Raw genomic sequence first — 27,684 nt, forward strand, 5'->3', positions numbered from 1 at the left:
CAGATGCTCCATATAATGGATTTGACTCCACCGCCTCGGCCTGCCAAAGTTGCCATGGATGTTGAAGAAAAATACGTATTGTTGTATTGGTCATAGTTCTCAATTCCACGGCATAGTATTCCGAACATTAGTCTTGGGCTGAATCTGTGGAGGCAACCATACTCTGAGTTTCGAGATGAGTTGATATAAATACTATCATCCATTCTATATCCTACCACCACTTACTCACCAACTGCCTACTCTTCAACTTACTTACCATACCTAACCAATACTCTCCTTTACCAACTTTACACTACTCAACAATATGTTCTCCCTCACCAAGTCCGTTCTTTTCACCTTCATTGTGGCCATCGCCGCTCAAGCTACAACAACCGTCCCATCGCCAACTCAAACATCCCTTCCCGGTTTGGCATCTCAGGTCCCCAACTGCGTCGCCGTATGCCTTCGAAACCTCCACGAGTCCATCGGATGTGATGTAGGCGATATTGTGTGTCTCTGCAAGAGTAAGGCCTCTCTTATCAGCAAAGTTGGCCTCTGTGTCGTTGGATCGCAGTGCGATTTTGAGGACGCTTCCAGTAAGTCTGTTTGTTTGCCAAGTTATAATCTCCCACTAGTCTTTCTTTCAAGGCTCTACCGATATTTTCCGGGACATGTGCGACTTGGTAGCTGAGGACCCCGGAACCGCCGTGATTGCTTCTGCCTCCAAGGTGCTGGATGCGGTTGTCGCCTCTGCTACTACCTCTGACGTGGAGGCTCCCACTTCTACGAATGCTGCTGGTTCAGTCGCCTATGATGTCGTCAAGGTTGTTGTTGTTGCCGCTGCTGCTTTCGCTATATAGGAAAGAGGCCAAGGATTACTGCCAATCAACAAAGCACTTCGTCTGATACTCAACACTTCGTTCAATAGCAAGATTCTCTTATGAATAAACTAGGGGAGCTAAATTAATCCATATATCTAATGTTTGAGATAATCTAAGTTCAACTATTCAAAACCCACCATAAAGTAGTAGAAATGTATAGTTGATCAATATCGTCGTAGACGATGACAACATGTCTTTTTAAACCATCGTACCAACACTTACTACCCAATCTACCCTAGATCACACCAAAGTCCAAGGCAACTGCGATATCACAATACTGTATTTCCGCAGGATCAGCAGCTACATTTCTCTACAGCGATTCCTTCTCGTCACCGCGCTTGTCACCGCCAACAAGAGGAGATTGAGATATACAACGTTGAGGGGGTTTTGGAACTAGCGCGCCATCGTCGTCGTCTCATGTGAGCATACAACGAAAGCCAACTAGATCCAATAAGGCAAAGCCTACAAAGCGATACAGCCTTGGGGGACCTCAGGGTATCAGAAGAATTGGCTGTTGGAAGCATAAGGGACGAAATTAGTAGATCAGCTTATGCTACTTAGACTATGCTCTTTAGGCTATTCATTTTTGTAACTTAAGACTTAGTAGGTTAACTTTTCTGCTACCCATTAGGGGGGTTGTAAATGTTACATCTGCCCTTCAGACTATTCTTGTTCATGTAACCAACATCCACTGATCTTTTATCCCCAGCTATACCCGTTTTGTAGGATAGCAATCTCTTTCTGGCATCTTCAATTCCGTTCTAAGAGTCTAAAACGCGGAATATGGTGTCTGTAACCATTTAGCCTTTGCCCCTGCAGGTTCGTGTAACAGTGGCTCAGATACCCAGATCCAGTACGGACGATGCCGAGTACACATAAACACGAAGAAGCCAATCGCAATACTAGAAATATTCGGTCTAAACTGACTTTGGGTTAGTGTTACCTGTCAAGTAAATTATGGAGACATATTAACTTCCGAGTCCACCCACTCTCGGACGAGCTACAGTTCCACACGTCCCTCAAAGCGTCAGGACGACGGGGCTGACAGGCTGAGCACTGGCAATATCCCTGACTCGGCAGATGAGGTCTCCATCTGATATTCGGCAGATACCCGTAAATCCCAGAGTCCTGGAACAAAAGATTATAGAGCTATAAAGGATAACTTGCTTCTTGTACCTTGACTAGATCATCACACCTTTCATTCATTCACTTTGTCCATCCATCATCTCTCATATCAAAGCATCAATACCTTGAGTTATCACCTATTACTCCAGTCTCTCTACATTCTCTACCATAACCGCAAACATGCCTCTCACTTGCACGTACGTCTTGAGCGTTCCTTTTTCACCGCCAGCCAAAGATACGACATGACGGCTAACAGTTATCCAGTGACCCTTGCAAGATGCTTGCTGCCATCTTTATCCCTCCTCTTGGTGTCTTTATGGAGAGAGGTTGTGCAGGCGACTTCTGGCTTAACCTGTTCCTTACATGCCTATGTATGACACTCGAAACCTATTGAGTTGCAATGATACTAACGATATCAGTTTTCATTCCCGGGCTCATTCACGCATTGTACATCATTTGCAAGTATTAGTTGCAGCCGGATAGGAATACTTGGTCATTTCCGGGGGCAGTTTCGTTGGAGTCTTGTTGGAGATCAGCATCATGGTCAGGGTCATTAGCGGCATTTTAGTGAAAAGATTGCAGTCAAAAGTACAGAACAGAATTATAATATCATTTACTATTTCTTTTCGGTCTATCTTTATACTGATTCAGGGGTCACCGTTTGATGCAAAATGAATGCATGAAATGTGGTCACAAGCACGTTATTAATGTAGTAATTTGACACAAATATGATATACTACTTTATTTCAAGTCATTCGTCAACTTAATCATTGCAGTAATGTGCTGCAAAGCTTTGCCAGTCATCATATTGATACATGTCAATAAATCAGAATGAGTCAAAGATGCAGCGGAAGACAAAGTGACTGTTGGATTGTTCCCAGTGCTGCAAGGTATCGTGCTACCCTGGATCGGCATAATCCTGACACCATAGCACTCTGTTCCCGCGGAACAATAGAGACCGTGGGAAGGCTGTGCTGCAAACTTGGATCTTGGATGGGCCTGCGCCAGATTAGGTGAATCTCTGGAGACGACAGTTGCTGACTGTTAGGAGTTCGGAAATGCATTTTCATCCCAGATAGAAGAAAGGAAGGGTTGTCATTACAAGGTAAGACGGAAGAGGTGTAGTCCAGTGTCCCGCAAACCAAGCCATTACACATACCCAATGCCAAGATAACGACCGGATATGCAGAAATGTCAAGAAAATACGTATTTACCAATCAAAAGTCTTGAAAGAGCATGTAAATGGGGCCGAGTCCACTCTTTGCTATTTCTGGTTAAGAAAGGGTTGTTGAAACTCTGAGCAGGGGGGTATAAGACTGGGGCGCTTGGCTGGGGCAAAGGAGATGAACCACAACACTAGATAAGAAATAGAGCAAGATCTTCTATACCAACCTTGAAGTATCATATAATCAGAGATGGGCTGTGCCTTCCCGAATACTACCATGAAATAATGCTCATGGTATCCATCTTGGAGAAATGCCTTGCCACGGGCCACATCCCAGGACATCATCTGTCTTGGCATCGGCGGTCAAGTAACGAAGACTCCTATATCTTGCCTATAAGATAACTGCTCTTCGCCATCCTTTCAACTTCTCATCACCTATACTCACCACCATTCTTTCGCTTTTCATTACCACTACTTCACCATGTTATCTCGCGTCATCTTCCCGGCGGTAGCCATGCTTCCCCCCGTTGCCTGTAACGTTATCGATTCTCCCAACGATCCTATCCCAAAGAAATGGGAGAAGGCTCTACCCATGACATGGGATAACACCGAAATAATGATGACGACCATGTTCCCAGATGGACCTGGCTTCACAAAGTATCACAACTGGGCTCTTGACCAGATCATGGATGGCAACGGGTATAATTGACGTAAACTACATCAAATAACACAACTAACGTGCAACAGCACTGTCAATGTTTGTATGAGATGGAACTCAGACAAGGTTCTCAATGAGGAGACTAGAAACAACATCCACGCCCAGCACGTCCAGCAATATGAGCAGTGGCTCCAGTGGCTCCCAGGCTGGGACAACTTCCCCTTCAAGGAGGTCAAGCACAACGTCATCGCATGGGCTGTGGCCAACGACAGCCAGTTGGTAGGAAACCGCGACGGCTTCCACGTCTACACCGAGTTCAAGGACGAAAATGGAGCGCCTGACTGCGATCCCGGTTGCTCACGACATCTGCACCAGGATGGTGACTTTTCCAAGTGTGGTCGTGGTGCCGAGAATAGGTACCAGCAGTACTTCCTAGTCGATAAGGCTTGGGGTGACTACAACATGGGCGCTGCATCAGGCGAAGGCACCACCGTCAGCGAGTATGGCTGGGACAATGTCGGAAGCCAGCTCGGCAACTGGTCTATTCTTGTTCACGAGACGGTACGTAAAACAACTTCCCTCGATCTCTGCCATTGTAAAAGCTAACATTCTCAGGGTCACACCTTTGGCCTCCGCGACTACATCAACGACCACAGCAACACGACTGACATCTGTTCCATCATGTGGCTTCCTCCCAACCTCGAATCGCAGATGGTCATGGAGCCTACAGACCAGGGTGCTCATATTCCCATGCTCAGTCATTATGAGGGCTGGCTTACTCGTTATTTGTGGTCTCGCTTCTCTCGACTTCGAGGCTGGCAGGAGGATGGAACTACTTACCCACCTACCCCCAAGTGCCCTCTTGGGTCGTTCAAATAGACTAAGTGATAGAACTGGTTGTCTTGTAAGCGGGCTTTTTTCGTGTTGTGGTCGACGTTGACTTTCTCTTCCCTGTTTTTCTTTGGGAATTTGCAACATGTCATTATATTACTGGAATCGAGATGCTGAGAATATGGAATTTACTTTCTCGACCGAATATGTCGCCCTGCCATCTTGACTGTTGAGAAAGATTAGAGACGATTGACGTATATGTGAAGAGCTCATGACGTTAAACCTCATGTTCAACGGCAGCTAGAAAGGCCATCCATCTAAACGTGATGTCACAGAACTATCGAAGACTCCATCTCACTACCCTAGTATTGTCTATCTTGGCTAGTCTAAGGCTTGACATCCCAGACAGGGATTGTGTCTAGTATGTGGGTGATGGGGCTACCCAGGCCGCCTTTGCCGCGGAGTTGAGTGTAGACGGGCTTTGCCGAGATGACACTATCCACATAGGGGAAATGAAATGTTCATTCAGATGATATGAATTACGAGATTATGAGGAGACTAGAGAAGAGTTGGCGTCTTCGCTAAAGTCATTGTTGATAGTCGATAGTCAAGTGATGAAGAAGTAGAATAAGTCAAGCAAAGTGTGTTACCTTCCATCAACAACGTCTGGCAATCCTGATGTAGTTTGTAATAAAATTATGGATTAATGAAATGCTACCGATTGGAAATGCTCAAGTTGCTCCCAATATACTCCAGTACTACCACGCAATCTATGCCTGTATCTAATGCTCAATTGTAACTTCTACACCTTAATACAACCTTTGTCCCTATCTTGCCAATCATGCTCAAAAGCTTTTGCCCTGTTGCTCCGCACGTGGACGCCCTTCAAGATACAAGTCGTAAACTCCGTCAGCGGAAACTTTCCTGCTTCGGTATATCCAATCAGTCCCATTAGGGTCATCGTCAGCCGCCATAGCACACAGCACCTTTGCCATGGACGTCGCCCCTCCATGAGGCATGACCACCCTCGTGGCCATAAAAGCGACAACTACGCTGAACGCGAACTGGAACCACACGATAACAGCCAAGATGATCAAGATGTAGTCCCAGTGGTCGACGTTGAGACTCCACCCTTTGGTCGGCGGGAGTCCATCGACCACGATAGCGTCATTGACCTTTGCCATCATTGCAATGACACCTGCTGCGAAGCGCGACACTGTGAGTTCTATCGCCTGCACCGTTCCTTGGAGAGGTGTTCTAAACGGCGACTGGGCTGGATAGACTAGGTACTGTAGGTCGGAGGTGTTAAATGACGAGTTGGCTGAGAAGCCTTGAAGGGCGATGGCATGAGATACCATAACACGAACGTATTCCGGGACCTGGTGTTCTGGTATCGTCCCATTGGTAACGGCGCCGACGGTTGTGTTGCATGAATAAAACCAGGGGTCTTTGGCCGATGTCTCAAGAGCCATAACAGTGCTGCAACCAGAGCCGCAGGTGGTGGATGTGTTGGTAATGAAGATTGTCTGGTCAGTCTCGGCGGTGAAAGGAACTCCGACACGAACAGTTTCCTGACCCTTGCCGCTGGTTGCATTCTTTCGATACTCAATCTCTGTAGATGACCCGTCGCCGCCACTAATGACGGGGTAGCTCTCGCATTTCGTAGATATGGCCATCTTGCGTGGCGTGGCTACCATTATTGGTTGCCATGATGACATCTCGGCCAATTCTTTCTCTGGATCTGACGGTACTGAGGATTCGACAAACATAAAGTCGCATCCGTTAATGTCGCAGAACAAATCTGGGTCCGAAGCGAGTCGTAGGTCGCCTATCTGGGGTTCGAGGCCACGAACTCCAGTCAAGTATGTGAGCGACATGGCACCGTACCTATCAAGAATTGGATGCTGATAATAAAATAGATAAGGGAGGAAGTTGAACTTACATGTTGGCTGCATATTCTTGATCGCTTCTGGACTGGCTGTCAGAGAAGACGAATCCAAGAGGCTGAACAGCAGACATGTTGGCTATCGATACATTGCCAGGTATCACTTGCAGGGCAAGTTTGTCTGAAACATCCACTGAGTAGAATAGACCCAGGACAGCAAGACCGATTTGCGAGGCCTACTAATGTTAGCACTTGGACCATTGGTATTCAGGTGTACAAAACTTACCACGAACACGAGGAACCAGGACCACGCGGTGACTTGGATAGTAATACGTCGAGAGCTAAACGCCATCTGTAAAACAGATAGCACGTTTTCAGCCTCCAAGATAGCTTCGAGCTGTAGCAACTGTCAGCTTACAGGGTATAATGGTAAATGAAGTAGTGTCAATAGTACCTTTCTGCGAGATCGGTGTCGACGGGACAATATCCACCACCGTGTATCTCTTGCCAACTTGTCGAGACTACCAGCAAATGCCAACCCGAGAGCGATAGTGAGCCCTGTAATCCACACATTAAAGTCGCGCGTGGCTGGTTTTGCCATGATGACCATTGCCTCGGAATAGAACCACAAAATCTTCCAGATGGCTATGCTGAGCAGCAAAGTGACCACCCAACGCAAAAAGACTGAGACGAGGTACTTCCAGGTGGCAGTCCGGCTGGCCTGGAGCCCTCTAAAGCGGATATCCTCCTCCATGGGAACGAATGACATTATGGCGGTGATGATGGGGAGGGTTGAAGAGGGCAAATGCGAAGGATCCGAGCAAGAAATATAAAGTAGTCTCATTGTTATTCGCAGGATATTTTCTGGATGCCCTGTGCAACTCGAGTCAAACCAGTGGGTTTTTCACGTTGAATCTGTTGCCACGGGCCTGGTTGATGGATCTCCAAAGTGTTGAATACACGATTATCATGGGTCTTCACGTAAAAAAGTGACAGTCGGGAAGACCGATCGACTCCACTCGGTTGTTGTTAGTGTGACATGGATCTCATGCAGGTACAGACACTCATATTCTGACTACACATCGTTTCCACTTCTCAGCTAGTCTAGTCATTCCGACAGTTGTCTAAGGGCAGGCAAGTCAACCTTGTTTAAAGCTCGCAGACCTCCAAGACCAAAGCACTAATAACTATCGCATGGGCTGTTTGACTGGGTAAGCCTCACCATCCACAGACCACCGACAACTTACTGGACGGATATCATGATTAACATACAAGGGTCCCCTTGTTTCGGCACTGCTACCGTCAAGATCTCCATCCCAAGGTTGACCCAACCTAAATCGGTTAGTCTTGAAGTGGTTCAATTTGCTCGGTTTTGGCGCGCAGACTAACTTATCTGACCCCTCCCCCTTTGCATTACATTCGTGTCTCATCCCAGTCCACTGCTTATTCTATTTACAGGGAACACTTTTCGCCGCTTGTCTACTTCAGAGTGGTTCTCATTTCCTATAGGTTATTTCGTATATGCAACACCTGTATCGATGTCGGCCGTCCAAGTAATACCGACCACCAGGTCCAAATATACCCGTATATCAGCTCCCAAAAGTCGCAATGGGTGCATCACCTGGTACGTTTTATCCCTTTTTTCCATCATCTAGGCTTGAAGCTAATGTCAATTTTGCCACTTTGTAGCAAGTAAGGATCTCGTGCTTCTTTTGTTAGTCGAATACTTATCAGGGACAGAATCCGCCATCTCAAATGTGACGAGGCAAAACCAACATGTGAACGCTGTTCCAAGGACAAGATGAAGTGCGATGGCTATCCCCCGCCCAAACCTCCCAAACCGCCTCGAAAAAGGACAAAGGCCAAGACAGTATCAGTCAAGTTGGTTCCCATACCACTGGGGACGTCTATTCACGATGTCCCTTCATTGACCAGCCACGAGTGCCAGTACTTTCAGCATTTCTTACAACTCACATCAACGCAGCTCTCACTTTCTGCTGAATCAACCAACTTCTGGATCACATTTGTTCTCCCCTTGGGACACAAGCATGAGTCCATCCGATACAGCGTGGCTGCCGTCGGCGCCTCGCATCGGCTGTTCATGGCTCGGGCAAATGGTCACCCAAACATCAGTGAAATACAGAACTTCATGATTCAGCAGTATAACAAGGCAATCTCCTCCATTATCCCAAATATGACACAAAGCTGCACTGAGAACTTGCACGTTGTCTTGATCTGCTGTCTACTCTTCATCTCCTTTGAAGGTCTCACTGGCCGGTATGACGAATTCATAAAACACCTTCGCGCAGGTTCAGCATTGTTCAACTCCAAATTGCCATCCTCCACTTTTGAAGACCGTATGATAACCGAAAAACTGGCTGAAATGTTTTGTCGGCTCCAAGTTGAGTCTGCCAACTTCATGCCAATTAATGAAGGGGCCTCTGGAGTAGAGAGGTGGTATCGGAACAACGCAATCCAAGGCTCACATACGGTCGTCCCATTCAATAGTCTCAACGAGGCATCTCTTATGTTGCGGCAGTTGGACGTTCTGCAGGACGAGAAGCCCTGGCATTACGAGGGCAGTGATGAAGTCGACAAAGGGCGTCTCATGGCCGAAGCAAGTCAGAAATTGCAAACGTCTTTGGACGAGTGGACTGCACGGCTGGATGCATTCTGTAGTCTCAGGGCAGAAGGATTGTCGGCAAGGGAGGAACAGCAATACGATAATTTATCTCTGCGTCAAAAGTATTGGCAAATGGTGATCGATTCTTACGAAGGAATGAGTGGCAAGGCAGGTCCAAGTCCAAAATTGTTTGAGCCTTTCCTAGTAGCAGCTCGAAAAGCAGCAGCTCCTATCATTGCACTTCAGCAACCGACATACTCGCTTGAAGGAGATCTCATATCCGGTCTGACTTTTATCGCATCGAGTGCAGAAGATGAAGAAGTCAAGGTACAGGCACTTGATCTGCTTTGGAGATTGAATCGTCGTGAAGGACTCTTGGATAGTCGCGATGTTGTCGAGATGCATGAGCTGTCCAGGGCTCTTTCACAACTGACAGTGACACCAACGGTGGACGAGCATTGGAAGCCCAAGGCGGCGGCTGGAATACCCTCGATTATCGAGACATTGAGGAAATATCTCGAAGCATGAGACCAAAGATATAGAACAATTAGGGGTACTTTCATCCGCAATTACAACAAACACTGGAACGCTGTTCATGTTTGTCAATGACTCTCTTTTGATGATGCTGGGACACCAGACTATTCTACATGAAGTCTATGTGAAGTGGTTCCCATCTCCCTGTACAGACCACGGAGTATCCTCATTTCCACCCTCAGACGTCTTGACTTGTACTGAAATCCGCTTCCATTTTCTCGACGACGTTGTGTCTTTCGTTGTCACCCCCGTGTAAAGAGGGATAAAGGACCTAGACATTCTTGCAACCCTTGAAGCATAGTCAGAAAGGAGTTCAGCTAGTTGAGGAAGGGAGGCGCAGTTATTTACCTGTCGAAAGTGCGGTCATAGTGCTTGTCAATTGGACGGGCGCATATCGTCGCCATTAGTGTCGCTGTCGCTTTGGTCGAGGGGTGCCTCCGTGTGAGTGATACCGGCCAACGTGACAATGCGCAGACACTTCCACCGGAGCTTGATCATGTCGGCAAACAGCTGCATCTCGTCTGGGCTGTCATGTTCGACCACAAAGGTGTCGCCAGTTTTCAACAACTTCCTGGTGACCGCGTGGTAATATCCGATGTATCCTTTGCCGGCCCTGGGGCGTCGAGCTTTGAAGCCTTCGTCATGGGCCTTTTCCAAGTCGATAGAGAGGCGAGAGACGAACTGATCGAGCTCATCAATATTGATCGTAGTCGGATACTGAGAGACATCGGTGAAACATGCTGGCAGCCAGTACAGCTTGAGCGTATTGCGATATTTGTTGTCGCCGACCTTCTTGGATACGATGTGCTCAAAGGCCCAACAGCATAGTTCCAAGTAAACACGCATTTGTGGGTTAATGGACATCATGTTGCCCAACGTGTTAAAGCCTCTAGGTGTCTGAAACCTTTCTTTGTGACGATTGATGAATTCTGCTCCCATCATGTCTCCCACGACATTTGTAGCAGTATGCACTGATAATGGCACATCAAGAGGCAGAATGGGTACCACGACAGGATATGGAAGCAGCGTAACGGTACAGTCATGTTTGTCTCGATCCAGAGCCGCTTCAATAACGGTGCGTGACACGTTTTCCCGTCTGTAAGGGTACACCGGTTCGTTGGTGAAGAACATCTCCGCAAAGAGACGAATGTTTTCGATGCAGGCCTTCAGTTCGCCTCCACGAACGAGTGGATCAAGCGCATCAAGGTTCGGGGTTTCGAAGATGACAGCGAGATGGCTCTTGGTCAGAACATAGGTGTTGTCATCCTGATGGATCCGGTTGACGATGCGTTTAGCGCGGGCCAAAGCACTGTAGATTTGCTCTTGGGTATAAAAGGCAGCTGGTTCTTCGTGTCCGGGAATGCGTGCATCTCCTGACGACTCCATGTTGGTCGGTTGGTGGTGAGAGGATGCTTGGTAGAATGAGGGATGTTGGGATGAAGAGAAGAAAAATGAATGCAGGCACGATATCATTAATTTTAGCCCGGGCTGATCTCCCTGTGAGCGATTCTGTGTTTTGGTCAGGCTGCCAGCTGTTGGCACTGCCAGGAAGTGCCAACCACTGGAGGCATCAGAGATGAAATGAGCACATCAGTTTATGGCCTTGAGGTTCCACTATTCGTTTATTTATCTTTGTAGCATGAAGCCTAAAGCTTAAGAGGTCATCGTTCTTTGGACACCGCACCTCCACATGGACGAATTATTGCTCACAAGGTTTGGCATCTACAGTTATACTTTTCTACTCCTCTATTTAAACCCAGGCATTTCCCAAGAAAAGTCTCATGTCAAAAAATCCTCCTCCTCTAGTATTGCTTCCTACTAACAAAATGGATTCCTTTACAGCCGATCTGACGATTCGCCCGCGTAGCGACGACCAAATGGACATTTTTGAAGAGATGCTCCGTACCGCAGACCTTCCCAATGATCCTCTGCTCCCTGGTTTTTCGCCGAATGAGTTGAAGAAGCGATACGAGTATGCTGGGAAGATCGAGGACGAACTCACCGATATGTACCCTGGTTACCATCTGAGAACTGAGCACCTAATGACAATTCTTATGGTTGATCTGAAATTCTTTGAGTCTGGAGGCGGACTTTCACCAGACACATGCGACCCTGACGATCTAAAGGTACGACTGGAAAGTGTCTCACCATTTTGCAAACACTGTAAGATTATATGATCTCCCATGGCCCTTAATTTGAATTGGCTAACCCAGGATACAGACATGCTTCACCGTGACCCGGACAACATTAAGCCGACAGACCCTGCCTTGGATGCGGATGACCCTATTAACCTCAAGACGCTGCGATGGGCTCATGCTATACCTGGAATCCCCGAGGTGCATCCAGATTTCACCTACGAGATGGTCGAAAATGAGGAACACGAGCAGATTCGAAAGTCGATAATCTGGGCCGGGCGTTTCAAAACCAACCCAACCCTCCCGACTGTTATTCCCAGTATACAGGAGCAGGCTAAGTGTCTTGAACGGGATGGGCACAGGTGTGTTGTGACAGGCGCACCCGACCCTCAGGTGTTCTGGTTCATTCCCAAGACATGGAACGACACACCCAGGCACAATGATGACATTGGAAATCTCTCCGGAGGATGTACTATCTTAACCGATATGAGCCTTCTGGAAGATTTTCACAGCAATACAGAGCTTGGCAAGACTCATAGGGCCTGGAATATGATCTCTATTCATAAAGACCTGTATGACGCTCTTGCAAAAGGCCTCTGTGCATTCCGGTACATAGACCGACAGCCCCTTGATTACGAAAACGTTACAGTCGAACTGCAATTATATTGGATGCCCAAACTTTCTGGACGATTTAACCAGGTCTTCAAGGTTGGGTCCCTTTTGTCCTTCATCACTAACATTTTTGAACTCATCCACGAGTTTCTCAGACAACCCAGCATCCATCCCGACTACAGCAACTTGACTACAAAGTCTGGCCAACAGCTTTTATCCGGCACATCTTTCCATGTAACGATTCCGGGAAAAGATGCCGACAAATTTGAGTCTGTGGTCAAGATTCAGTGGGGTTGTATCATGTTTGCAGCTCTTTGTGGTGGCGCCGGGCGCGCTTGGTACCTGACTGGCATGGATCAAAGCGATGAATCGATGCAGACGAGGGACAAAGAATTCAGTGATGATAGCAAGGTATCGTAGGTATGTCAGATTCTTCTTATCTTTATTCGAGACCCCCTGAATTACAAAACTAACCTAATGTTGAATAACCCACCAGAAGATTTCATCAGACCGTAAACGCTTATTGCACTTCTCATATCAAAGTTTTCTTTGTCCAATAACTTTTGGAATCTGCGAGCCTCCAGCGACTTCATCCATGTAACTTTATAGCAAGACCTAGGCCCTGCTCGACCTAATAACGGCATTTGTCCTGGACAAGAATAATTACCGTACATTTCCACGAAATTGACCGAGGTCCGCGTCAAGCCTAACGCAGGTCATCGGGTCATACCGTATAAATCACTTCTACATATCATCTAGCCTTAATGACAAAGGATAGACAAGCTATCACTCATTTGTCCAAGCCTCCGGCTCATCATCGGATAACCAACTCACCTTACCCATACCCCGCTGTGGCATAACGCGGGCCTCGATCAATTTCGTGGAAATGTACGGTAGATTGTTAATAAGTCAATTGCAACACCGTATCAACTCGTGAAATGCAATAGCGCAAGAGACCTTATTTCGGTATGTCTATTAGCAAGCCACTGACATCTCAACATCATTAACTCAGTTAGGCATACGGCAACACTATCTCCGCTTATTTAGGCCAATGAGAAGTATGTACCTACCATGCGGGGTCAATGCTTTGGAACATTAGCAGAGGAGGCTGTTCGTAGGGCTGAGCCTGTAAGAACAACTGAGTTGTGGAGTCTAGTGGGTAGCACCATAAAACCAAAAGCGGATCTGCTAGTGTTTCCACATGGTTAGCAGCGTAAGCGTATCACCAGCCAATCACGACTCAGACATAGGTAGGTAAAGTTGGCAATTGACGCACTCCGAGAAGCGGGGCGCGACATGATTCTATGATAGGTACGGATACTACCTATTCTTGAATTGTCATCAAGCAAAGGAGGGAAACGAAAATGACTTCCCAAGCTATTGTGGTCATGGCGCCGCAACGAGCGAACTTGAACAACCAAACAACATCCGTCTTTCTCGCGGGTGTCACAACAAGCACAAGAGAGCCAGATTGGCGCCAAGCCCTCACGGATGCGTTGAGCAACCATCCCGTCGTAATCCTTAACCCCGATCGTCGCGACTGGGACAGCACATGGAGAGAAGATTTCTCTGACAAGCGTTGGGCGGAGCAGGTCTTGTGGGAGCTGGATATGCAAGAAGCTGCAGACATCATTGTTTTCATGTTCCACGAAGCCACAGAAGCGCCCATCAGTCTCATGGAGCTTGGTTTGGCAGTCCGGACAAAGTCGGTCATTGTCTGCGCACATCCTGATTACAGAAAAAGAGGCAATGTTGACGCAGTCTGTCGCAAGTTTGGCGTACAGTTGTTGGACACACTGGAGGAACTCGTGCGTTGTTTGATCACAATGTTGGATCAGAGGTCAAAGTGACAAAAAGCTCAACGATGATGATGTCTATCGTGATTATGCTTTGAGACTGAGTACGAAGGAGCATATAGGCCGGTACCGGAAGTTATGATTCGTATTCATACACGCCGTGGCCTGATCTATTACGGGAGGGTGCTGATGGTCGATACAACTTTCAAGACAATATTGCCTTCGGCACGGGAGGGTGTAATATTAATCCTGGGCATCTACAGATGACGGACATTGCCGACACATGCTAGAATCACGAAGGCAGCCTTCCAGAGTTAGCTACTGCAGTACGCCGTTGAAATGGCTACCTGCGACCTTGGCATCCCCTGCATTAGTGCCTACTAAGGTACCTACTGGGTAGCAGAAAAGTTAACCTCCCAAGTTTTAGGTTACAAAAATAAATAGCCTAAAGAGCATAATCTAAGTAGCATATTCGTCTCTTATGCTTCTAGCGAACAATTTTTCTGATACCCTGAGTCCTACCTACTAGGCACAATACATTTCAGCCACTTGCTAGATCTAACGGAAACACATGGTCCAGAATCGGCTGTGCAGTCGGTTGCCGCGACTAGTGCTCGTAATGACATTCATAGAGTAAGCTGGCAATAGCCCCCGGTAGATACAATCATATTTCCAAGGTGCGTAAATAGCGGGAAACGATAAACTCGAGCATGTTCTCGAACTGTAGTAGAATGGAATTCACCGCTTGAACACGGTTCATCAACCTTTAGCTAGAGTCATCAAAAGCAAGTGATTAGTATGAAGCAAGTTAGATCACAGCGATTCCACTAGATCCCCCCAGGCCCAGGTATCTAGGTAGTAGAATCTCGTGTTATCATCATGTCGCACCAAGGGCGACACATCTTTGCACGCACGCAATCAATGACACAGCTCGTGACAGACCTGACTTGGTATCTAATGAAAACGAGGCTGATATATACACAGTCCCATTTGATGTCAAATTTCGACCCAATCTGCTTCACGGCGTCAATAATCAATTTGTCCATGCTTGATAACGCTACAGGGGCCATAAATCGCCGGTCACTACAGAGTAGTAGGCTTCTAGGCTACCTAGACCTGAGAAAGCCGTCCCTAAACATTACAGAACAGATTTACTGTGGGTACCTTAGTACTGTGGTGTAATTTGAACGAAACGTTATTCATCAAAGCCAAACCTAAGTCATCATCGCCTTTTTTTGTGTTACATGACAGTGATATAGAACTCTAGGCAACCAAGAAGCGGGGTTTTACTTTGTGAATTTTTATTAACTTTCTCGTCATACCTTACAGCAAAGTTCAAAGAAAAACTTTTCTTTCTACAAAAGCACTGCGAGACCTGCTCAGCAGCCCAGTTCCTTCTTCAACACAACCCAGAAAAAACTGCATCGACAGGATACATTTTATCCTATTTCCTCTCAACAAGATGGAGAACCCCACTACTTCCCTGCCAATTCGCCAGCCTAAGCCGAGTCCTGTGAAATCTACACATATTTTTCCAGTCGCGGTCGGCCCATTCCCAATCGCTTGTCTCGAAGAACACCAACTCATCGAACGATACAAAAGAGCCTACGAAATTGAGAAGCACATTCAGAAGTATGAACCTGATTTCCGTATCCGAGTTGAGCACTTTGCTACAATTTTGCTTGTTCCCCTACAAGATTTCGAGAAGCGCGGTCTTTTCTCTCCTGAGACTTCTGACCCTCTCGACCTAAAGGATCGACTGGAGTGTATCTCACCATTTTGCAAGCACTGTAAGAATATCTGAACTTTAACACGTCAAGAGTCAATAGCTGACCAAGATTATAGATATGCTTCACCTTGATCCCAAAGAAACACTGAAACCAGTCTGGAAACACGCCAGACCTATTCCGCCGGGCAATGTAGTACAGCCACTGACCCCTGGGATGGGCTACAACGAGGCTATGAAGGCGATGCACTCCCGTGCTGCTTTCAGAACTTACCCAAAGTTCTATCAAGTTCCCAACCATGCCGGCGAGCAAGAGGAGAACAAATGCAGGGTGCGCGACCAATATAAATGCGTTCTAACGGGAAAACACAACCCTTCCGTCTTCTGGTTCATTCCCAAAGGCTGGAACGACAACGTGCTACACAACGATGCCACAGGCAATCTTGAAGCTGGATGTATCCGCTTAGCCAAGATCGATCTTTTAGATGATATCATCAGTTCAACTGAGCTTGGCAAGACCCACAAAGTTTGGAACATGCTCTGCGTTGATAAGGATATCGACGACCTTCTCAAAAAGGGTCTCGGCGCATTCAAGTACATTGGCAAAGAAAAGGTTGATGGGCAAGTCAAAGTGCAGTTGAAATTCTTCTGGATGCCTGATCTGCCTGGAAGATTCAATCAGGTTATTGATCTCAACCAAATGAAAGGACTCGAGCGACACACTCACAGCAATGGCGCCACAAGCTTCGACTACAACAGGATAAAACGGGAAAACATACGAGAAATCAGTGTGGACCTCAGCATTTTCCAGCGCGACGGCTGTCTTAAGCCACGATCTGATCGCTGGCCTACCAACTTTAACCTGCAGCTCAATTCAGCTAGAACGGTCTACATTGAGATGTCAGAGCGAGAGTCAGAGCTATTCGAGTCTGTGGTCAAGATACACTGGGCTTGTGTTACGTTTACAGCTCTTTGTGGTGGCGCTGGGCGCCCTTGGTTCTTGACTGGTAAAGATCAGGAAAATGGCTCTCTCCAACCAATGGATGAAGAATTCCGTTCGCACGAGAGTCGCATGCGTGCCGAACAAGCTCAAGCGCGCTGGCAGCGCCGAGAACCGTCTAAGTGATGATAAGCCGGGCATGACGAGTCAACCAGATAGATGACTCAGTAGGCTTCGGGGTTTCCTTGTTTCTTATGTAATGTTGGTTTTCTGTATTTTGACCACAAATTGTCTACGCGGTCGGGTATTTTAATAGTCAAATGCTTGTTGTTCGTGATTGAATGTCTTGCAAATACTTTGTCTGTGACTGTAATTCTCTGCTTATTCCAATGCAGAGCGTGATTGCGTAGCGGGATTTTCCCCATCAGCATGCTGAAATATCCGGTCGATATGCCGTTGAGTGTCCAGCAGCGTTTGACTTGGGGGGCATGGATCAGCATCAGCCCTACAATCAGCCTACCCCCGCTAATGTTCCAAAGTATGGTCATCGCCTGTGGGTAGCAGAAAAGTTGACCTCTCTCTCAAGTCTTAGTGATGCCTCCAGCAGCCAATTGTTCTGATACCTTGAGGCCCGCATTAGCAATGTCATTGGCGGTGGCAGTGCAGGGAGCTGAGCTGAGCAGCCACATGCTTCATTTCTACCATAGCGGCACGGTTGCTTCTATAACTTGACTTGCACAGCCCGACGCCATGAACACAGACAAATATCTGATTCCGCCTTATGATGAGCTTCAAAGTCAAAGATGTCTTTAAATGACAATATGACCTCCGATGAGATCGATGTCCGATTGTCCTTTTCCACATCACTCGAAAGCGCCAAATGACATCCATGTCCTCGCCGTCCACAGACGTTCCTGTCCCGACATACTCGACGACCAACAACAATGACCTCCTAAAGCGCATCGAAGCGTCCTCTTGCGTCAAGTTTCCCATCCTCCACTCCCCCGCTAGTTGCTCGACAAATTTACGGCGCCTTATCCACAACGCAAATTGTGAGAATCACTACGAAGCCTACCACATCGAGGCAGACATTGTTGACGCGTTCTTTCTCGCTATCGAAAAGGGCCACGATGACGTTGTCGCCGATTTCATAGCCCGCGGATGGGTGTCGCCCGATACCACCAGCCGATATGGAGAGACGCCCTTGATAGCAGCTGTGCGCGCCGGCAAACTACCAATGGTCAGCCGCCTTGTCGCCCTCGGCGCAAGCGTCAATAACTACGGTCGCGTACGAAGCGAGGATAAAACTATCGCGTTAGAAGACCGACCTGAGCGGACTCCGTTAATGGTCGCTGCCGACTGCGGTCATCTGGCTCTGGTCAAAGTCTTGATCGAAGACTATGGCGCCAGACACGACCTCATCGCACCAGACGGCGCAATCGCTCTGCGTCTCGCTGCTACGAACCGACATCGCGAAATCGTTCAATATTTGCCCCATTTCCGCGGTGGTTCGTGGAAGAGATGGAAACACGTGCACCACAAGCAGATGGAGAGGCTGCGACGAGCTGCAAAGCGGCTTGCCAAGTTCCTCCTGATAATATTCTGGGACTGTCCCAAGCTTTTTCTGTACGATGCACCGAAGGAGCTCTGTCTCGCGGTCTGGAGACGTCGCCACCGGATCAAGAAATTCGTGAAAGAAATACCCGGTACGATCAAGAGAGGGATCATTGCGATACCCGGGCGTATCAAGAGCGCTGGAAAAGCAGTATGGGAGGGTATAAAGAAGATTCCATATTGTGTGAAACGGGTTCTTCAGGCGATCTGGGAGGCGCTGAAGAAAATGCCTGCCGCTGTAATGACGGTCCTGAGATGGGTGGGTAGCGGACTAACGAACATCGGCGAAGCCATTGCCGACGTCTTTGCCAAGCTCTTCTCCTTCCTACACACAATGATCATGGCCATTGTCACGTTTTTTCGCCGTATTACCCTACGGGACATCTGGGATGGCTTCTGCTATCTCGCCCGCGCCATACTAATCGACGCGCCCAAAGCAATCGGTGCATTCGTTGTGTCCTTTGGCAAGATGACCTACGATGTTCTTACAGCGGTTTTCGGCAGTCTTGGCTCATGTATCTGGCAGATTGGCGTGGGTATACTTTGGCTGATCAAGTATATCCCGCTTAGAATCTGGACCATGATTGAAGCGTTGGGTACATCGTTTGTGAAGGCTTTTGAGGAGTTGATGGTGTTTTTCAACCCGAAGCGGATGTGAGCTTGACGTGAGGATCAGATAATATTTAATACTCCGTAATAAAAAATACAACAATTTCCAGTATGCGAGATCCTTGTGGTAGGTTTTCTGTCGTGGAAAGTCACTATTCCGCGAAGCGAAACTACCGCCATAAATTTACCATGCCTGTTTGTTTTGCTGGTCCAACGTTTTTTTCTTCCTCAATGAAGCCATCGTCAAATCAATAGTCCCTTCGCTGCCGCCGCCAACATGCCAGTCAGCCCCTGCATCTGAAACTGACCCCTGTTTTAAAGCACTGACTGTAGGTGCTTTAGGGGATCGATAGTTTGGCGACTCAGCTGCCAAGCAATTGTTCTAGATCACGGAAGAGACAGAGTCCATCAAGATGGGCATGGGAATAAAGATATGTGCTACCCATGGGGGGGAGCGTTTCCGTTCACGTCTGGCTTACACCGATTAATTGTTGAGGTTCTATATATGGCTTGCCGTCTTGTCCTTTCGTTCTTTCTGGCTTTTGCCTTGTATTTCTCTGACGTCTTTGCTGGACCTTGTCGGCCAAAACTTGTCTCTTCCTACGCTGTTTCAAGCGTTGCGACGAGCGGTGCCTCGACAGATCTTGCCAGTCTAACGTCCTTCTTTGAAAGATTGACTGTGGAAATCTCCGCAAGCGCATCGACTGACATCTTGACTGGTGGCGGGGAGACTGGTGCGACACAGGCAACTGATAGCCTATCTCCGAGTCTGCCTACCAGTCTTGTTACGACTGCGACTACAGATGGGGAGACCACTGCCACCGCCACCGACTCTGCTTTAGATACTCCCAGTTTTACGACGGGTTCTGTCGCTGATGATTCCTTTTCTATAACCAACGGCCTCGGAACCGACATCTCTAGCTCCACATCGGGTTCTGTCGCTACAGGTCCTGCCAGTTACACAACCAGTGGTGCCACAGTAGACACCACCAACGCTGCTATAACGAAAGTCTCTGACCCCATCACCGGCTCTACCACTACAAACGCGCCAATTGATGCGACCAGTAATACTACAGCTGATGTTTGTAGCCTCACTACGGACTCTGCCGCCTCTACTTACACCATCAGCGACTCCGAAACGGGCACCACCACTGGCCCTGTTACCACCACCTCTGCCGGTTACTGTACGCCTCCTACTCCTAAGTATGAACTTCCACTAACTCTTACTCACCAGGTTCCAACGCTGAATGGAAGAACGACGACCTCATCGCTTCCTTTGAGGACACAATGACACCTATGCGATAGGTGTCTGCGCCACTGCCATCGAACCCGTCACCACCGTCGCAGCCACAAGATCACCAGAGACCACCGAGACTGAGATCATTGTGGTTACAGACAAACTCGCCGACGAAACCAAGATCCTCGTTGATGCTCCATCTACCGACGTTATCGCCGGACCTGACAGGACTGTCACTGCTGTCCGTCACGACGGAAGTATCGAGATCATTGAGCCAAAGACCATCTACGACACCATCGCCCGCACGACTATCGAGCTCCCGACTGCTTATAAAACGGTTTATACCACTGATGATGAAATACGTCGGCACTACCAGCGTAGATACAATCTACGATGTCGTCGATACTCAGATAACATTGATGATCACAGATACGACTGAGATTACAACCTCTACATCCACAGGCGTGGTCACCGAGACTATCACCAGTATCGAGAGCATCCCTACTACCTCCACCGAGTACGTAGTCACGGGCACAACCATCAAGTTCGCTCCAGGAATGAAAATCCACGTGACCAACTCTCGCACATTCGTCGTTTACTCGGCCCCATCTATTTGGACGCATGTTTTGTACACGACTACCGATTACATCACCTCTGCCTGGACGACGGCCATTGTTCATTCGACAGATACTGACTATGTCACCATTCCGACAGAGAATGTTGAGATCACTACCGCTACGAACACAGTGGACGAGACAATCATCATGAGCACCGACACTGGCTTTACTGTAAGCACTGTCACAACTAACGAGTGGGCCACAGAGACTTGTAAGTCTCGTCAATTGGTCTTACAAACAAATTCTAATGGTACGCAGCTGTCTCTACTTCAACAAGCACCAAGCTTCTCCCTCCAAAGTACACTCAGCACGAGTTCCCCTGGCTACAGAACAAGAAACGAGCCATCGCCAGCACCACTCTCAAGGCTCGCGCCGCTCTGCCCGACAGCCTCGAAGATCAATGGATTAGCCAATTTGGTGAATCCCATTTCCATAGTGCTTGCTCATGTTTCCTTTCCTCCTCTCTCCCCACAAGGACCGTTCACATGTCAGCGGAGCCGGAGACGATCATCGAGAAGTCCACCATCATTAACAAGATTTATGGCGATACCGTTACGCTGACCGTTACCACGGCTGCGGCCGTCACTACCCAAAAGACCGTGACGGAGATGACTATCGTGGATGGGACTACATCCATCGAGATGCGCACCGTCCATGAGGACGTCACTCAGACTATTCTATCCACGCCTACAGCCCAGTCTCTTATCACAAGGGTCATGATCAACGATGATGTAAAGCAGGTTACGAAGGAGATCGCCGTAATTGACACAATTACTTTATATGGTATCGCTACAGGATACACGTGGATGGAAGTTACCCAGACCCAAGACATTTACGACCTCCGCAGCAAACTATTCCCTGTTGTTCAGACAATTGACATTGCCGAGACGTCTACCTCCACTCTCCCGACTACCACTGTTAAAACTACTTTGGATGTAACTTCCACGGCACTGTCCACTGCCGATGAGACTGTCTACGATGCGTTTACCAGCATTGTTCCTGTTGCTGTCACCGACGTGAAGAAGTTCACATACACAAAGACTATTTTTACTGATGCGACATCGGTTTACTCAATTGAGGCTACCAACACTATTGGTACGATTGCGACAACAACATTGACTACGCTCACCACCGTCGCCAATGGAGTCACATCCACTATCACCACTATCTTGTCTAGCGACGTGACGGTCACAGCCCAAGCTATCGCAACAGAGACATGCGCCATGCCTATCAAGGACGGCGATTTCGAGTACGCGCCCGGTAATAGCCCATGGTACAAATCCTTCAGATCCAAGTACGATTGGAACAAGAAATGGCTCGACGATACCCACGGCAAGGTCCTCCAGACGGAAAGGCTCTACAACAACACCAACTTTATCCTATGGCAGGACATCAAGTCATGCAAGGGCGTGACTTTCAGCTGCGACTACCAATTTTGGATCAATAAGTACTACTACGTCAAGGGCGGCAAGATACCTGGCAAGGGTAAGAATGACAATAGCGACTCGGCATTCTACTGGTGGACACCGTACGTCTGGACTTTCTGGAACGACAATTCTGCCACGATTGGAGAGCGGTGGCCCAGGGATTCGAGCGAGACTGGAAGGTGGATGGGTGCCAACATCAAATTCCAGACTACTGGCAATGTCGATATGTTGTGGGTCTACCCTGCAAGCCCACAGTGGCCGTGGGAAGGCGACAACTTTCTCATGCTGGATAACTACAAGTGTAAACCGATTGCGTTCAAGGGACCGAACGGACCTGTTGGGGTTCCGTACATAGCGACTGTCTGGCCCCCATTATTAAATATTACATTATTACGTATATACTTATTTTTTCGCTCCCAGCTGCAAACGTTTGTGATACCCCAAGGTAACTGAACCAAGATCGTGAGATTCCGTTGAAGACACGCTACCCTACACACGAACGTGCACTTTTTGACTCTTCATGTCTGATCTTATGGTTACAGCAGCAGGAATCGGGTGTTGTTTCAATTTGTCTTATTAGTGTATATAAAATTACTTCGTGATGTTCTGATGGGCTCAAAGCCTTTTTCTCTTGTCAATAACCCACTGTGTTGTGTTGTTGTCATCTTTCTCCCATGTTCCTCCACCCTCCATATATTATTTTCAAGTGTGATATTATGTGTTTGTAATTCCGTCAAGTCGTTAAATCATCTGCTGAACTGATCATGAGCGCTTCCACTCAACGCGCGTGATACACTTTTGTCGTCACGTTCATCTCACACAGCAGGTTCATCTTGGCGCTGCGCATCAGCATATTGACTGCGCCGAGACTCTCTAGCATTGGATCGCTCATCATTCCCCTCCCAACCAGCCTTTACAAGCCAGAACAGGGCCATCAGCGGTGTTGTTAAAAGACTCAGAATGCCACCTAGAATAGCCTTGAAGGCCTGCGGTATCCAATGATCGTCATACCGCCAGTCTCCGCCATCGCGCTCGCCAAGAGTAGTCAGAATACCGACAGACAGAGGCCATAGGAGGATGAACCCGGCGACAGCAAACACAAAGCCTCTTAGCGCTCCCTGCACGATGGTGTTGAACAGTGAGTCCGCTTTGGACTCGTTGACCGGTCGTACCTTTTCAGACTCGGTCTCTGAGTCGCTGGGATCAGAAGGTGGAAGGAACAAAAGCCATCTCATCCATGGGTGCGACGGCTCGGGTATGAAGCCGACGGGTTGAACGGAGCGTTTGGAGAGGTCGTAGCTGACCAGACCCATCTCGACAAACCAGGTGAGGATACATTGGATGATGATGGTGACAGCGGCATCACCCGCCAAGGTGTTTGGCAGTTGAAACAGGCGAATGGGGTTTTTGGTGGTGTCTTGGGTGGTGTACATGGCTGTTGGTTGGATGGTTAGCTTCTGTCTCCTCTCATATTGTGTCATATCATGAAGATGACCACACCATAAAGGTACACACTCACGGTAAGCCAAGGCAAAATTAACGCCGCCGGATAAAAGCATGGCACCCACACCATCAAGGCCAAACACGTAAAAGAGCTGATGACCAGTAAAGTTCAAGCTTGGTCGCATCCGCCCCTCCTCTTGTTCCTGTTCCTGCATCTCATCTGCGTCAATCTCAGGGTTGACAGGTTTCATGGACCCCTCCAACCCCTGCTTGGCATGTTGCAGGACCTGCCCCTGTGTCTCATGTTGCGCCATCACCGTTGACATGTCGGTTTTAGCGTATTCTTCCGTTTGTTCGGTCTCCAGAAAATGAATCAAGGCAGATGAGAAGTTGGTTGTTCGGATGAACTGAAAATATTGAGATTGCGTATGTGTATGCGAAATTTGAATCGCCAAGCGGTGTAAAAGGGGTTTGGGAAATTAATGCCCGAAAATATAGTGGGAGAAGAAGCTTGGACACAAAGCATTCTGCTGAACCAAACAAGCGAGACTTGAGGCCGAAATCACGAATTATCAGGAAGATCTTTACTGTTACTCTCCGCTATAGGGTGACTTTCTGTTCAGTATTGTCGAGATGGTGTTCACGTCGCACCATTTTTACACCGCTTAGTCAAAGGCATGAGATGGTATCGCACCATGTTTATATCGGTGGTAGTATTAATCGCCGGTTAAAACAATGTTCTGACATCTGATACACGATTCTAAGTTTATAGAAACACGCATATTAATAAACATAATATTTCTGTACAAAGTTTGGTAAACGCTGAGTGGTCCAGGGTGGTTGTGTCTTGTTTGAGTGGTTCTGGAGACGCTATCTTGACGCTTACGGCGTTTCACCAATCAACACAACACCGATCCAGTGGATCTCACAGAGCGGGTCCTGGAAGAAGGAAGTAAAGAAGAAACTTTAACTTACGGATACTCTTGGTAGAGATTGACGCCAGATCAGGTACAGCAGGCATTTCGGTCCTGTCATCCGGTTCAAGCCCCTGAATAAACTCTGCCAAGTCTTCGTAAAGATATAGTCCATGCTGATATCAATATGGATAAGGCTTCCCGTCCCATCTCATCCCATCTGAGTTTACTTGGGTAGAGTCCAGCTGTAAGGGGAACACACATCGCCAAGCTGTAAACGTCTCAGGAAAATTGACCCAGGACCTGGCAGCGACAAGGGTAGGCCACTTTAACCGGGGGCGGGATCTAACAGGACTTGCGGAAAAATAAGGACCGTTTGAACTTTAGGCCCTTGCCTCTGACGATTCTTCCGGCGCTAAAGCAGGAACCCACGATGCTGTTTTTTCCATCCATCTTGTCTATTGTTCCCTTGTCTCTAGTTTCAGGTACGGCGGCTCTTTCAGAGATGCACGTCCCAGAGGTCAAGAGAGGGGAAAGAGGGCCCTTCGCTTGGAAGAAACTGGCAGCTCGCCTGCTTAACTACTCTCGACATGGTTTGACCGTTGTCAACTGAAGGAACAGCCACCGCATGGACATGGTCTGAGATTGAGGATGGTCTGTCATCTTGGCAACCATCAAGCTTATTTTGACTTTTACCAGATCTTGGGGAACCATCCAGATAGTCTAGTTGACTAACTTACTATAGACCACGGACACGGACTATAATTTCGGCTCTCAATCAACAGACTCTATTACTCGCTGAACATTAACATTTATCGTTGCATGATCTACTGATATCTCGATCACTTAACCATCACTACCGCGATAACCCTGGTCCCCTGAAACTGGCTGGGCCACGAGCAATGCAACCTTCGGCGCCAGATCCCTGATGGCATATCGGCCGAGCATGGCACCCCTGTCTCTGACTTTGCCCAAGGCGGGAAACTGCCCCGTTCGACCTTGAGGCTCTACCCATTTCGCATCTGTCTCGATTCAATATAAGAAGGGCAAGACATCCCGCTTCCAAATCGAATCTCTTCTTCTTCACTCACTCAGTCTCAGTACAGCAGTTTCATTCCATTCACTTTGATCTTTGCACATTCTTTCACTCTTCTTTGACAGAAGCAGTTCTATTCATTCTTTCAACACCGCCAGCCGGAATCAACTATCACAAACACTTTCTTTTACAAACCACTTCTTTTTTACACAACCAAATCAACAAACAACATGTCTTCTTTCATCACCAAGACCGTTCTCGCCGCCCTCGTCGCCGCTGCTGGCGTTCGTGCTCACGGCCACGTCGAGTCCATCACCGTCGGCGGAACTGAGTACGAGGGTCTCAACCCCGGTGCCGCTGCCTTCGAGAACCCCCGCAAGGAACTCGCCGCCTGGTTCGCCACCAACACCGACAACGGCTTCGTCGAACCCTCTGCTTTCGGTGATGCCGATATCATCTGCCACCGCGGCGCCGAGAACGCCGTCAAGTCCGCCAAGGTCAAGGCCGGTGAGAAGATCACCATCAAGTGGGACACCTGGCCCGAGTCTCACAAGGGCCCCGTCATCGACTACCTCGCTTCTTGCGGTTCCGGTGGCTGCGCCAAGGTTGACAAGACCAGCCTCAAGTTCTTCAAGATCGCCGAGGCTGGTATGACCTCTGGTGGTAAGTTTGCCTCCGATGACCTCATCGCTGCTGGCAACACCTGGGAGGTTACCGTCCCTACCTCCATCAAGGCCGGTAACTACGTCCTCCGTCACGAGATCATCGCTCTCCACGCCGCTGGCCAGAAGAACGGTGCCCAGAACTACCCTCAGTGCTTCAACCTCGAGGTTGAGTCTGATGGTACCGCTGAGCCCGCCGGTGTTGCTGGTACCAGCCTTTACACCGATAGCGAGAAGGGTATCGTTTTCGACCTGTACAACAACCCCACCAGCTACCCCATCCCCGGTCCCAAGATGAACATTGCTGGTGGTTCTTCCGGCGCTGCCCCTTCTACTCCCGCTACCCCCACCACTGGCTCCGGCTCCGACACCCCTTCCAACACCGCTGCTCCCGTTGAGTCCGCTCCCGCCTCTTCCGCTCCCGCCGAGTCTGCCGCCCCTGTCGAGTCTGCCCCCGCTGCCGATAACGGTAACCAGAACAACGGTGGTGCTTCTCCCGTCGAGACTGAGGCTCCCGCTACTCCCCAGCCCACCAAGACTGGCTGCAAGGCCAAGAAGGCCCGCCGCCACGCTCGTGACATGATGAACTAAGCTCCCTTTTTTGAGCTCCAGTTCTCTTCAGCAACGCGCTGAGCGTGGTTGTGTAAAAACCTTTCAAGGATCATTGTGTCCTGTCTACTCACCCTGACAACTGGGATGAACCTTCAATATTCTGCTGTATATTAGTGACCTTGAGTCGGATTAATAAAACTACTTTAAGTACTTCACCTTACCTTCTGTGATGTTTAATGAATGTTCTTGTGCATATAATTGTGAGGTAACTACTGAGTGGGCAGTAGAAGAGCTGGCAACTGATCTCGGGGTATAAAATGATGATATGAAAGTCTGTAAGAATCTTGCTGGAGCTCAGATTGTTCGTCACGTAATGCATCTACATTCGTAAACATTGATGCTGGGACATCATTTATCTTAGTGCTCAAATGTCCGCGGGCATTGTAGCACCCGGACTACTCATTTCTCAGCACCAGACAATTTACTACCTAGCCACTAGAGGTATAAGGAACGAAATTACCTAGTAAAGCAATTTAAGTATTCAAGCTCTGCTAGTACATCTTGCTTCATAGGTACCCTAAAGACTATTTAGAGGCCAGTTCTTCCAGTAACACCATCCACTACCTCTCAAAGACTTTGAAGAGATTAGACCGGCCTGAGACCTAGACTAAGTCACCGCCTTG

The 27,684-nt window shown here is 48.2% G+C and overlaps 13 protein-coding genes across 13 annotated transcripts; 10 read left to right on the forward strand and 3 right to left on the reverse strand.

The window, feature by feature from the left end:
* Nucleotides 1-304: 304 nt before the first annotated feature.
* On the forward strand, nt 305-839 carry FPSE_00607 (uncharacterized protein; the record flags this gene model as incomplete). Its single annotated transcript, XM_009253727.1, has 2 exons — nt 305-575; nt 628-839. 2 exons carry the CDS (start codon nt 305-307, stop codon nt 837-839), a joined length of 483 nt encoding a protein of 160 aa, XP_009252002.1.
* A 1,326-nt stretch (nt 840-2,165) lies between these two features.
* FPSE_00608 (uncharacterized protein) lies at nt 2,166-2,454 on the forward strand (the record flags this gene model as incomplete). Its single annotated transcript, XM_009253728.1, has 3 exons — nt 2,166-2,182; nt 2,250-2,356; nt 2,405-2,454. The coding sequence occupies 3 exons, from the start codon at nt 2,166-2,168 to the stop codon at nt 2,452-2,454; spliced, it is 174 nt and encodes a 57-aa protein (XP_009252003.1).
* Nucleotides 2,455-3,631: 1,177 nt separating this feature from the next.
* On the forward strand, nt 3,632-4,687 carry FPSE_00609 (uncharacterized protein; the record flags this gene model as incomplete). Its single annotated transcript, XM_009253729.1, has 3 exons — nt 3,632-3,849; nt 3,898-4,369; nt 4,424-4,687. 3 exons carry the CDS (start codon nt 3,632-3,634, stop codon nt 4,685-4,687), a joined length of 954 nt encoding a protein of 317 aa, XP_009252004.1.
* Nucleotides 4,688-5,484: 797 nt separating this feature from the next.
* On the reverse strand, nt 5,485-7,293 carry FPSE_00610 (uncharacterized protein; the record flags this gene model as incomplete). The annotated part of the gene is made up of 4 exons (XM_009253730.1): nt 5,485-6,526; nt 6,582-6,760; nt 6,811-6,921; nt 6,979-7,293. 4 exons carry the CDS (start codon nt 7,291-7,293, stop codon nt 5,485-5,487), a joined length of 1,647 nt encoding a protein of 548 aa, XP_009252005.1.
* A 1,032-nt stretch (nt 7,294-8,325) lies between these two features.
* On the forward strand, nt 8,326-9,675 carry FPSE_00611 (uncharacterized protein; the record flags this gene model as incomplete). Its single annotated transcript, XM_009253731.1, has 1 exon — nt 8,326-9,675. One exon carries the CDS (start codon nt 8,326-8,328, stop codon nt 9,673-9,675), a length of 1,350 nt encoding a protein of 449 aa, XP_009252006.1.
* A 381-nt stretch (nt 9,676-10,056) lies between these two features.
* On the reverse strand, nt 10,057-11,067 carry FPSE_00612 (uncharacterized protein; the record flags this gene model as incomplete). Its single annotated transcript, XM_009253732.1, has 1 exon — nt 10,057-11,067. The coding sequence occupies one exon, from the start codon at nt 11,065-11,067 to the stop codon at nt 10,057-10,059; it is 1,011 nt and encodes a 336-aa protein (XP_009252007.1).
* A 440-nt stretch (nt 11,068-11,507) lies between these two features.
* FPSE_00613 (uncharacterized protein) lies at nt 11,508-12,848 on the forward strand (the record flags this gene model as incomplete). Its single annotated transcript, XM_009253733.1, has 2 exons — nt 11,508-11,844; nt 11,902-12,848. 2 exons carry the CDS (start codon nt 11,508-11,510, stop codon nt 12,846-12,848), a joined length of 1,284 nt encoding a protein of 427 aa, XP_009252008.1.
* Nucleotides 12,849-13,792: 944 nt separating this feature from the next.
* On the forward strand, nt 13,793-14,278 carry FPSE_00614 (uncharacterized protein; the record flags this gene model as incomplete). Its single annotated transcript, XM_009253734.1, has 1 exon — nt 13,793-14,278. One exon carries the CDS (start codon nt 13,793-13,795, stop codon nt 14,276-14,278), a length of 486 nt encoding a protein of 161 aa, XP_009252009.1.
* Nucleotides 14,279-15,686: 1,408 nt separating this feature from the next.
* On the forward strand, nt 15,687-17,076 carry FPSE_00615 (uncharacterized protein; the record flags this gene model as incomplete). The annotated part of the gene is made up of 2 exons (XM_009253735.1): nt 15,687-16,014; nt 16,070-17,076. The coding sequence occupies 2 exons, from the start codon at nt 15,687-15,689 to the stop codon at nt 17,074-17,076; spliced, it is 1,335 nt and encodes a 444-aa protein (XP_009252010.1).
* Nucleotides 17,077-17,779: 703 nt separating this feature from the next.
* On the forward strand, nt 17,780-19,162 carry FPSE_00616 (uncharacterized protein; the record flags this gene model as incomplete). The annotated part of the gene is made up of 1 exon (XM_009253736.1): nt 17,780-19,162. One exon carries the CDS (start codon nt 17,780-17,782, stop codon nt 19,160-19,162), a length of 1,383 nt encoding a protein of 460 aa, XP_009252011.1.
* Nucleotides 19,163-19,618: 456 nt separating this feature from the next.
* Nucleotides 19,619-22,830, forward strand: FPSE_00617 (uncharacterized protein; the record flags this gene model as incomplete). Its single annotated transcript, XM_009253737.1, has 5 exons — nt 19,619-20,297; nt 20,419-20,727; nt 20,780-21,178; nt 21,226-22,741; nt 22,815-22,830. 5 exons carry the CDS (start codon nt 19,619-19,621, stop codon nt 22,828-22,830), a joined length of 2,919 nt encoding a protein of 972 aa, XP_009252012.1.
* Nucleotides 22,831-23,209: 379 nt separating this feature from the next.
* FPSE_00618 (uncharacterized protein) lies at nt 23,210-24,163 on the reverse strand (the record flags this gene model as incomplete). Its single annotated transcript, XM_009253738.1, has 2 exons — nt 23,210-23,829; nt 23,914-24,163. 2 exons carry the CDS (start codon nt 24,161-24,163, stop codon nt 23,210-23,212), a joined length of 870 nt encoding a protein of 289 aa, XP_009252013.1.
* A 1,854-nt stretch (nt 24,164-26,017) lies between these two features.
* Nucleotides 26,018-27,040, forward strand: FPSE_00619 (uncharacterized protein; the record flags this gene model as incomplete). The annotated part of the gene is made up of 1 exon (XM_009253739.1): nt 26,018-27,040. One exon carries the CDS (start codon nt 26,018-26,020, stop codon nt 27,038-27,040), a length of 1,023 nt encoding a protein of 340 aa, XP_009252014.1.
* Nucleotides 27,041-27,684: the final 644 nt, after the last annotated feature.

This window comes from Fusarium pseudograminearum, chromosome 1 (assembly GCF_000303195.2).
Source record: "Fusarium pseudograminearum CS3096 chromosome 1, whole genome shotgun sequence".
In the NCBI taxonomy this organism is placed as follows: domain Eukaryota; kingdom Fungi; phylum Ascomycota; class Sordariomycetes; order Hypocreales; family Nectriaceae; genus Fusarium; species Fusarium pseudograminearum.